This window comes from Tetrao urogallus (assembly GCF_951394365.1).
Source record: "Tetrao urogallus genome assembly, chromosome: 17".
Lineage (NCBI taxonomy): Eukaryota > Metazoa > Chordata > Aves > Galliformes > Phasianidae > Tetrao > Tetrao urogallus.
The window spans coordinates 6,972,180-6,984,161 of record NC_136830.1 but is presented as its reverse complement, the minus strand read 5'-3'; the positions used below and the strand labels follow the sequence as shown (position 1 = coordinate 6,984,161).

The following is an 11,982-nucleotide window of genomic DNA, read 5'->3' as shown; positions in this document are numbered from 1 at the left end:
TTAGTGCACTTGCAGGCACCGCTGTGTTAAGTACAACAGAAGGAGCCCTGAGCCTGCACTGGCTAAAGGCTGATGGCCTCACTCATACAGAGCTGCAGCAGAGGATGCTGCTCCTACACAGCCACAAAGGAGCACTGCAGAGGGACAACGGTTGAGGCCAAAGAAAGGCTGAGGGCAGTGCTGGGACAGTGCTGCAGCTGCAGTGGGACTCAGAGGGGGAAACAATTGGAGCAGCTCAGCTTCTTGCAGCTCTCACAGCAATCCCAAAGCTGTCAGCTCAGGGCAGGCAGAAAGGATGTCCAAACGGAACTGCAAGGACTGCATGCCTAAGAATAGAGCAGCGTATCAGTAACACTCCGTGTATTTGATAAGGCCTTTTGAGAAGCAGGATTCAAAACTGAACATTTTCTTCCCCGCATCAGCCTTTGACAAGATAAATATGTGTAAGTACTTACATGAATATTTAGCTCTACATTTTTCCATTGACAGAATCTAGTAAACTTGTCACTGTAGAAAAGAAGTTTAAAAGTTATCTGAGACTCCTGTGTAAAGTATCATAGAAAGCATTGAGGCTCTGATACCGAAAAGGAGATGTGCAATGCGGTGTGCTGTGACATTCACCAACACAGGCCTGCTTTTAGGCAACCATAATCCCACCCCCTCCACAAAAGCCACTACTGGGCAGTGCATCTCTCATGTCCTACATCCCTGTAAGAGAAAGCGATCAGCTCAGAGCATCGCTGCAGATGTCAATGTTCATTTTTGAAAACAACGAGACTAACTTTGGAACTAACCAACAATCAAATGGCATAAAGGGCATAAATGTAATTAAAAGCAAACAGAGGCAGCTCAATTTATGTTAATGAACCTCTGCATCCCCCCAAGGAACGTTTTCAACTCATTTTTAACTTAATGTAGGAAAAACATAAATAAGCAGCACGAGCTGCTGCCAAAAAGCAGTCTCCCATTTCCACATAAATAATTTAGTCTTTATTTTCAAAATAAGGAATAACAGTTCTATGGAGTCGTTCGTAAGGTGTGCTAACTAGGGATTAAATGAAGGTTACTAAGCACGTTCAGCTTATTTTACAGCAACACTTAAGGGATCTGAACTTCTACTATGGCAGATGGAAAGTTCACATAATAGAGCTCATGTCCATACCTTTCCATAAATTTTTGGAATATTTTCCCTCGGAGGCTATCGCAGATCTCTTCTATATATGGCTACAAAGGATGAAGAGGCACACATAAATGTAAGCATATGATGAGCTGGGCATGCACCACCACCTCTCACACACAGCTGGCACACTGAGGTTTGGAGCTGGCTCCCAGCAGCTCTCACCAATCTCAGCCACTTGGCAACCTGCAGCAACCCTAATCCCAGACAGATGAAGAGCTCTCTGCACCCACTGCACACAGCCCTGTGCAGCAGCAGCACTTCCTATGTTTTCCCTGGATAAAGCTGAGGCAAGCATTTCAGCTTCATTGAACTTTAGGAACCTGAACAGGTGCCCTGAAGTGAAACACAAAATATTGTCACCAGCTAGAAAACACTGTGTTCCCCTCGGGGAGAGCTGAACGATCCCTGCATGCAGCCCCTATAAATGGCTAACAAGTACAAAGCCATCACAGTACAGATCTCCTCCCTGCTCTGCACTGCCCAGAGCTGCTGGGCCCATCCTCTGCCCTTCTCTCCTGAGTATGGAAGCACCTTCAGTTCCCAAATGACTTCGTCCAAGCAGAAGTGCTTCCTCATGTTGTGTGCCAGCACGCAGAGATCTCAAATCCCAACCCAATTAGCAGGGAGCTGTAACTCAAGCAATGTAGGTATCAGTTTGTCACTTCACCTAATTGCCACGTTAAAAACAGTTCACTGAGCAGTAAAAACAACCAGGCAGGGGCAATATTCACAAAGATTGACATCAAAGAAGTGTAAGCTTGTAAACACTCCCATGATGGGTGAGGTTTATTATCTGCACAAACAAACTGTGAATTTAGCTACAAAAATGAGCACAAATCTGAATTGCTTGTTTTTTGTCGATCTGGATTGCAGTGCAACGATACAAAAAGTATTTCACATCTCACTCCTTTATTTTCTAAACTAAATAAAACCACTGGAGATTAATAACTCAGAAAGTGGGCCAGAGTAGCACTTTTTTCTGTATTCAAATGGAGGAAAGAAAAGTAATTTATAATTTTTGTTCAGCTGAGAGAAACATTCTGGTATTGCTATCACAGAGAACATCCAGCAGTACCTTTGGATTCTGTCTCTGTAAGAACACATTTGTCTCCATGCACAACGTCTCTTACTGTCAAGTAAGTGAAAGAAATGTCAACAGACTGAACCTCACCTGGAAAAGGCTGGCTGGCACTTGCTTCTTGGATAAATGTGTTTGTACGTGATCTACAGCTTGTTTGGAGAAAGGCTTTGGGAAAAGAAGACAGAGAAAGATTTCAAACAGTTGGAAATGTTTCCTTTACGGACACAGAGCTGCCGTCCTTCTAAACACAAGAAAAAATGCACATAATGCAATGTAAATCATGCTCCCAACTTTTCTTTTAGTTGAGAGCACACCAAGGGGTTCATAGAACCACCAAGGTTGGAAAAGACCTCTAAGATCATCCAGTCCAACCGTGCACCCACCACCAATATTTCCCACTAAACCACGTCTCCCAGTGCAACACCTAAGCATTCACTGAGCAAAAGCTTCGTTTGGAGGAGATGTGGCCCTGTGCTGGCTCTGGTGGCACTTTGGCACGGGTTGGGATTGCTCTCGGCACGGAGGGCTACGCACGTGGGAGCAGGAGAGCAGCTCCTTCATGATGTACGTGTCGTAGATCTGGCGGCTCCTGCTCAGGCGCTCCTCCTCGGAGTCCAGCTTCTCGTACTCTTTGATCTGCAACGCCAGAGGAAGGGCCCATCACATGAGCACATCTTTAATACTGTTCAGGTCTTTGGCAAATGAAGGACTTTGCTTCGGCTAAAGCTTTGCTTATCTTCATTTTTTTCTTAGTTAAGACATGTAGAACCACAATTACACGTGATGTGAGGTTTCCCTCCTAATTCTTTTCTTGTTTGCCTGAAATTCCCACAAAGCTCCATTTCCTACAGCTGTGTGACTGCAGTGCATTTCCCTCAGCTCAGTTTCGCTTTTGTTTTAGCATCACTCAGGAGCTGCTCTATGCACAGGTGGAACTGAGGAGCCCAGAATGAAGCCAAGGAAAAACCCCCAGCCCAGCCCTGGTGTTCGCTGCCTGCCATTAGGCAGCAGTTCTACTGCCACCTCTGACCTCTTCCCCCTTGGGACCATTTTATAATTACAGTGATACAAAACATCTTTGCTACGTTGTTTTTAATTAATGCCATGCCTCAAAACAATTAGAAGCAGCAGAGGAGCCCCAGTGTGCATCACCTGAGCTCAGCCTCATTCTCATGGGCACCACAGACAGCATAACCCACGGACACAGCACCCCAAAGCTGCAGGGACACCCCTGCCAACCCCAGTTCACCTTCACACAGCAGCTGATAAAGAAGCTTTCAAGAACTGCCATTAGCTTTCAAGCACCCTGACGTTCTTTTTTCCTTCTTTTTCCTTGTGTTTTTTTGTTTGAAACCGATCCGGATGAATCACTCATCCACTTAAATGCTCGATCGTGACTTAAGCTGCAGCAGTGTGTGATCCCTGGAGTACGGAGCCTTTCTGCACTGAGTGATTTTTAATGTGGCAATGCACTCAAATTATTCCACATGTAATAAGTGCGGCAAGTAAATCAAATACATCGGGAAGAAAAGCTCAAGAATCCAGCACATCACAGGAGAAGATGTAATGAACCTCTTTAAATATCTTCAATAGGATTTTTCCAAAAGTGCATGACGAAGCATTTAACATCTTTTTAAGCAACACTTCGCTAATAACCTAAAAATACAATTTCACATTGTTTCAAAGATAAAAAGGCGGCTAAAAATATCTTGCTAAACAATCGGCTGCAACTCGCCTTCCTGATTACTTCTGACAGCAATATCTTCAGCATAGAAAAAGATGGAAATGATGGGAAAAAAAGATCCCTCTTCCTTGAAAGCAATGCCTCACTGAGTGGGGGAGAAGCGGGTCGCTCGTGATTTGTCTCCACGCCGATCCCTCTTCCCCTATTTGTGCTGTTAGCCCACAAGCAAGAACAACTGTAACTCATCAGCCTGACAGCACTCCAGACACAGGGTTATCTCAGGCAGCACTTCTAATTAGCACAGAGCAACACAGGCTGCACTGTAAAGGCACCCAAACCTCACTGCTATACTTAGCAACAGGCAGGGGCTGAACGCAGCAGGAGCACGCGGGCGTCCCTTGCAGAGGCAGAAAAATCCTTCCCTACATGCAGTGGATATGAATTCACGTCCCACGTCAGCTGTAGTAACAAGTTCTGCTTTTGCTTTCAGATCTTTCCGAGAGCAGGAATCTACTGCTCTCGTTCCACTGGGAGCTGGCAGACGTTATTTACTTTCGCCTCATCTCTGTTTGTAGAAGAACTCAGATTTATCATCATCTTCACCAGCAGAGATCAAGAGTTTACTCCACTGCTCGAAAACGGGTCTGGCTTAACTCTCAGCTATCAGAGATCCTTTACAAGCCGAGGTGAACCCAGTTGACAACTGAGCTCTTAGCAACAGTTCAGGTGACCCACAGTAAAAGCAGGCAACTCACAATGGAAAATAGCAATAAACCCAAAGATACTTCGATCTCTGTTAGCATCCTCCTCCTCTCCACCACCATAGAATCATTAGGGTTGGAAAAGACCACTATGATCATCCACTCCAACCATCAACCCACTGTCCAACTGTTGACCGTCAAGTCAATCCATGTGCTGTGCTGGCAGTGTCTGCAGGGTGCAGCTTACCTCTTCATAGAACTTCAGCTGAGGGACGGCTTCATCGATTTCATTCATGCAATAGTCTTTAAAGAGCAAAAATCCTGGGGGGAAAAAAAAAGAAAAATCAGAAAAAAATGTATCACTGCTACAACTTGCTCTAATATTGCTATCAGACAAGGCCTGGGAGCCCCATGGGCTGCATACACCTGTGTAAGTATCCCTAATTGCCACAACTGAGCGATGTTGATTCTCCAGCAACTTCACAGCATTCTGAGTAGAAAACCACCGTACAACTCATTCATCTCCCAGGGGTACGTAAAGCACATCCCAATACCTGCTGAGGAGCTTATGAGATGTTTATACAACACACCGAAATATTCCATTCCTCTTCCCTGTCTGATCTCTGAGGTGTTTTTCACAGTAAAAACCAGATATTATTCAAGCATTTTGCTTCTTGGTACTGGAGTTCCATGCTTTAGTGATGAAAAACCAACTCCTTCAACATTTTGACTTTACAATTGCTGGTTAGTGTTACCACTAATGGATTTTACAGTGCCATGAATTACATCAGAGCCTTTATAGTTCCTTTGCAAGTGATTTAAAGCACGGCCCCTGCAGCCCGCTGAGGAGCCTTTTCCATTACGAGTGCTTTAAGCTCTGCCCCACAGAGGCAGTGTGGGCACCTATCATCCAAACCCTCTGCCTGACACTGGTATTTCAAAGCATCACTCCGTGGATACACACATCCATGTACACCAGGGCATAAAGTGCTCGTTTTCAACTTACCCAGCTACGCACCACTCTGCTCTATTTTATTTTTATTAAGCATCATTGTCATTTAAACTTACAGGTGGCCCTGAATTTGCGGCAGGGCGGTTGGAGCTTGATGACCCTTGAGGTCCCTTCCAACCCAAGCCATTCTATGATTCTACGAGAACCAACACTGAGCAGACAACAGAAGGCCACGTTGATGCACAACCAAAAGCTTCTTGGTTACTTCTGGATCCCAAGCTAAATTTCCTATTAGCAGAGCTTGTTCTCCTGGGCACCCCTTGGTGCAGCCATAAACAGACACCAAAGAAGGGATGATGACCACAGAGACGCAGTGCTTTCCCTGACTCACTTGGCTGATTAGGATGATATTTGGATGATCATACAAACCGGGTTTTGTTCTCTAAATAAGGCCAGGAATCTAATTAAGAAATTATCTTCTGAGAATCTCTAAACTTTCCAATTATTCTCACCAAAAAAGAATCATTCTTGAACTACTTTATAGCCAATTGGGTTTGCTGTTGATTTTCTTTTTTATGAAAACAGAAGGAGTTTGCCATTTCCCTGAAAGCCATTTGCAATTACCACTCAGAGCAGCATCACACGCATGGCAAACGCAGTCCCAAAGCACAGATTACCCTGCAGCCCACTGTCTGCACAGGAAACATCCCATCAACCCCATCTGGAGCAAACCTGAGGACAAAAAACGGCGCATTTCTGGATCTCCACAAATGGCACTCATGGAAATAAAGCTCGCTCATTAACTCTTCTTTTACACATGATCGAAACATCACAGCAAAACAACGCTAAATAGACCGGACTTCTATTTGGACAACGAACCAAAGGAGATTGCAGCTGTGTAATTAAGAGACCAAAGAGCGGCACAAACAGCGATGAATGCAGTGAAAGAAAAATCCCTGGCGTGTTCCCAGACGCTGGCTGCTCACCAACGAAACCCACAAACAAAACAAACCCACAAAGGCAACTGTGGGAGGGGTGTGAAAACACAGCAGCACAACCCCTCAGCAATGCTGCTGCCCACACTGCAGCCCTGTGTGATGGGCAGGGGACGAGGAGCAGTGACAGCCTGCTGCACTGCTCACAGCTTCTCACCGAGATGCTTTTGTCTTTAATTGCACTGCAATGGTGAAGGGAAAAAAAAAAAGACACATCCAAAAGAAGTTGGGAACTTTGACAGCTCGTTCATCTATCAGCTCTCCACCATTTTCTTTGGAGGGAAAAGAAGTCGATTCGTTCCCGGTTCAGAAATGCTGCTTGGGTCAATGTAAAAATAGATCTCTCTCTCTCTTCCTTTGAAAAAACCACTGGTCAGAGCATTTATGTGTGTCTGCTAAGACATACTGCACTCATACACGTTATACAGTCATTAAGAAGCATTTCTGAGACACGCTTCTCATTAACAAGGGATGCTGCATTTCACCTCATGCCAATCCCAGCACTGCTGTTCTTTCAGGGCCACCAGCAGCAGAACAAACGCTGCTCCCCAGAACTGATCTCCCTACAAAAGAAGGTTTCCATTTATGCCTCTTTTCAGAAGTTATGCTATGACCAAAGCACGAGAAGGACGAGGCACCACCAGCCTGCAACACGCACTGCTCCATCAGCCAGCTGCACTTCCACCGCAGCATAAAGGAGATCTCTTTTTTCCTACTGATGTTCTGAGATTGAGCGAAAAATTATTAGCCAGGAAGCACAGCTTTCAGATAATAGCACAACTAATTGACAGGAGCAGTGCTGGAGTGGTGACAGCAGTTCTAAGGAGCTTGGGCAGAGCTGACGCAGAGCACAATGAGCACCGTTAGCTGCGCGCTGCAAGTGGGACCCAGAGCAGAAAGCAGGAATTAAAGAAATGATAGCATTAAGTAACTGCTAAAAGGAACCAGCAATTATTTATGAAATAAAGATGTTGACAGCTTTTTGCTTTCAAGATTTCTCCTTCTAGGCTATATAATTGCTGCAACCACCAGATCAGTGGCTGCTAAGGAAAAAGAAACTGGTAACGAACAAAGTGATGGATGGGATTAATAATGCAGACGCGTGAGAGAACAAGAGGGTACCTCACTGCAGGCCATGGCTTCCCAGCCTCTGAGCACTGCTTTTTTCTCACTCCTTTCTTATGGATGATCCTGCACGGCACAGTGTGCCAAATGCCATTATTTGCAGTAAGCCCCATCACCGACACAGCGCTCACGCTCGCAGTCTAAAGGTCACCCTGCATTCATCACACCATGTCCCCGTCCTCAATTCATACAGAGAGCAGAATAACCACCATAAAACTAATGAGGGACTCCATAATAAAACAGCCTCGGATCAAACTACTTATCGAATCTGAGCTGGAACTTTATTAGTATCCGATTCAAATTTCCTTTGAACAGGAGTAAATAAAAATCTTATTAAAGCAAACAGAAGCAGCCAGGTAAGTCAGCAGAGCTAAAAATAGGCAGCTGAGCTCTGGTGCAGGGATTCGCAGTGCCACAGACTGAAAGGAGGCTGCCTCTATTTACAGCAGACCTGAATGTGGTCCAACATGCCGATGTCGACTCCTTCCAGTAAGCAAAATAGGAAACAAAAATGTCAAGCTGCTTCCAAATCCTTACTAAACGTGCTGCAAATAAACAGAAGGTGACCGGAGCCCGTGGGGACACCTGTGTGCAGTTGGATGGTTGGGTCCTATTGCTGCGTCCCCAGAGCTCCACAACACCCACGGCGGGCACTTTAAATCAAGGTCTCTCCCCCGAGTCCCTCTCAGATCTCTCCCCATCTCTGCTATTTGGCTGCTTTCGCCCAACAGAACCCAGAGGAAGGTAAGCAGAGGGACGGCCACCCCGCCTCCAGCAAAGCCATCCTGCAGAACTGCTGGGAAACCGCCTTGTGCTTCAATCTCAGTCACAGGTCTGGGTTTCAGACACCAAAAGTCAGGGACAGAGGTCTATGATTAAACCATGTAAGCACCTCGAAACAGCCTGCGTTGTCCCAGAATACCCAGCCAGGTTCAAAGTCTCTCTCTGCAAGGTAAACACGCTCAGTTGCCGTAGCGTAGGATAAGTGAGACCCCCTAAAAGCTCCAGAATGGAGACAAGCAATGATTCCTCATTCAGGCACAAAGAGACCTGAAGTGCCAGGAGAGCCGACCCACGCAGGGAGCCGGGTTCAGCATCACAGAGCTGTGCCCACCTTGCAGCCCCAAAGGCACCGTGGCTTTCCCTACCTCTGTGAGCTATTTGCCTTTAGCCTACTCCTTCTAACAGAGCCTGATGTACGTCCACCCGTCGTTAAAAATAATAGATCATAACAAATTAGAACATAACTCTGCACATAAAAGGCAGGATAAAAGAACAAATTAGATTTTACAAGACAGCACTTGCATACACTGATGATGAGCGCAGAACAGTTTCTCAAGAACAGAAGCAAACTGAGCCCAAATGAGTCTGCAAGTTGCCAGGTAGCTGGTTTAATAACCTCCATAAATCATTACATGAAAATAAATTTTGCATCAGTTCAAGTGTCTTTAAAGAAAATCCTTACTTCAGGCATACCCACTGCAGGGGAGCTGCACAAGATGACCTGCAAGGGTCCCTTCCAACTCAAATCCTTCTGTGGTTCTATGCTTCCCAACAGCCTCAGTCCTGCCTGAGCACAGCACAGGGATATCCCCAGCACTGTCACACCTCTGACAGCACCAGCTTACAAGGCAGAGCTCGTGCACTAAGCTAATGGTGGCCACCAGCATAAGGATTTCCAAGAAAAGGGGCATGTACAAAGATATGTAAAAATATTCCAATGTCTAACGTGACAACTAAGTACAGCACTGAGGCATTTTGTCTCAATCAGCTGCAAAGAATGTGCCTGAATTCCTCCACTAAAGCTCACCAAGAAGAACAGAGCGCTTGAGTTCTCTTCTTTTTCCACTTGTGGAAGTGGTGGGAGTTCCTTAGATTTACAAGTAAGTGGCATTAGCAGCTACCAGCAAGCTATTAGCGAGCTAACAAGTATTAGCAGCTTTAAATGTCACCCTTGTTGTTTAGAACTCATCAGCTCTTTCCCTACGTCACAAGAACTCTCAGTCCCTGGGAAGGACGTGACAGACTCCTCCTGGATATTGTTTGGTGAAACGATCATTAAGAATGATCCTGACAATGCAGGTCTGCACCCCCTGATCCTGACCACGCACTGCTCCTGCGCAGCATTCCAAGCCACAGCAGCAGGACAGTACTGCCCAGCCCCCGATGCCCTTAGCAAGCAGTGTGAGGGACCTCAACCACTCTAACGAGCCAGAGCCAAACGAGGAACCAAACTGCTCACAGCAACAGCAGCAGGCTGCTACACTGCGGGTAGCACCATCAGGCAGTACGTACCCACAGCACTTGGTGAGGAGGAGCAAAACCGCCCCGATAGCGGCAGGGCACAGAACTCTCCCACGTGAATCTCAAAGCCTTCCTGTGCACTCAGAGAGAGGAAAGCTGCTGAGAGCTGAAGATTCGGCAACAGATGGTTCTCATTCTCTCCTGGCTTCCCCTTCTAATGGAAGAAATTATTGATAGAAGCATCTCAGCTCACTCGGAAACCGTCCTGCATATCTGCAGCTCCCTTCCCAACACAGACACTGCTGGTTGCTCTGCACCCTCCTTAACAGAGCATTGCTTGTAAGGAACCAGGACAGCACTTAGGGACTTAGGAACTCTGCCTGTTCCCTGACCTGCAATGAATTCATAACGGAACTGATGGCCAGAGCTCTCTGGTGTGTCTGCTGCAACTCTTTGACTATTGCTGAAAGCCACAAGACTTCACAGCTTCAGCAATTTATGCTCTACTTACTGTACCCTTGGTACTGGAGTTTTTTTCTGGTTACTAATGAGTTATCCCACTGAGAAGAGTGAGCAGCACTGACAGGGCCAGACAACTTGCTTTGTTATTGCTACAGAGCCATACAGGTAAATCGCATTAACGCTGTTATTATGCCACGTTAGAGACATGGAAAACTAATATTTACCTATTTCACAGTAGGGTTCTGAGCCTTAATTAGTCTGTGAATTGTTTGAGGACGCATGGATGAAACCTCCATGAAAGTGGAATGCTTCTGACCGACTGCAAAGGGAGGGAAACCAAGGCTGTGCATGGAGCAGTGACAGAGCACAAGTGAGATGTTCCACCAGAAATGGGCTAAGAAAGCTTAAGTGAACAACAGCAGATGGAAAAAACGTAGGTAGAAAGCTGTATTTTTGGTAGGGAAGTGGCTGAGCAACACGCAAGGTTGTGTTTGTAACACACAATCATAGAATGGCTTAGGGTGGAGGGGACCTAAAAGACCACCCAGTTCCAACTCGAAATATTCAAGTGAAAATTCATTCAGAAAACTGGTAATCTGTCGCCTGTACCTATCTATGTATTATATTTGTCGTCCATCTCGTTCTCTTTTTCTTTCTCCACTCCAGCTGTAACCCAACCCCAAAGCTGTGTAATTACGCTGCATTGCTGAGATGAAGACTATTTTTCTCCATGATTCATATTTTCCAAGAACTGTACTGTATATAAGTGTTAATATATATCAGCATATACACATTATCCATTATGTGATGTTGCACAGGATGATAAATGTATATATATATATATAAATTTCTTCTATTTTAAAGCTCAGATTTAATCTGTGGCTCCTCTGGGAAATCACACAACTGAGCATCTCCGACACTTCTAAGAAGAAAGCCATGGGAGCTTATCAGGCTGTATCCCAACAAAGAAATGCTCAATTATTCATGATCAGAAGGAAAAAAAATAATAATAAATGCATACATTATTAATAGTGACTTTGGATGCTGTCTGTCCCTGACACACAAGACAGACATCTCCTTACAACTGCCTACAGGCAAAACACGCACATCTCTCCAGCAGGAAGCTTCATCAGCATCACTCTCAATGATCTCCAATATAATTCATGCAAGTATCATGTTTATTTCACAACAAAATAAAACGTATGCCAAGAGAGACGTAGCCTCCAGCAATGCTTCAATTATCAGATGATAACCAGACCTCAAACTCAAGGCTAACTCTAAGAAAAAAAATGCACACAGCAGAGCAGGCTGAGCTTGCAGGAAGGCTCTGAGCGTGCATTTTCTCTCCTCCAGCACTCACACCCCACACACAAGAGGAGAAACGCTGTATGGGAACAGCTCGGTGCAAAGAGCCTTGCAGTTTCTGTTTCAGTTTGCAGTCACACAGCTTCTGACATTTCCTTGTGGTTTGCTCTTGGCGTTGTTTTGAACCCACTGGAGGCACTGCGCAAGGAAAGCACGCGCTCACCAAACCCATACGGGAATCCTGCACACCATC

At 45.5% G+C, this 11,982-nt stretch overlaps 1 protein-coding gene across 1 annotated transcript in view; it reads right to left on the bottom strand.

Annotated features, from left to right (window-relative positions):
- Nucleotides 1-11,982, bottom strand: part of GRK3 (G protein-coupled receptor kinase 3) — a gene marked incomplete at both ends in the record, with an annotated part of 41,280 nt that overhangs the window by 15,442 nt on the left and 13,856 nt on the right. Inside the window, 5 exons of the mRNA XM_079543803.1 lie at nucleotides 456-507; nucleotides 1,163-1,224; nucleotides 2,352-2,426; nucleotides 2,796-2,897; nucleotides 4,894-4,967. Coding sequence (XP_079399929.1) covers nucleotides 456-507; nucleotides 1,163-1,224; nucleotides 2,352-2,426; nucleotides 2,796-2,897; nucleotides 4,894-4,967 — 365 coding nt within the window. The remainder of the gene's footprint in view (nucleotides 1-455; nucleotides 508-1,162; nucleotides 1,225-2,351; nucleotides 2,427-2,795; nucleotides 2,898-4,893; nucleotides 4,968-11,982) is intronic.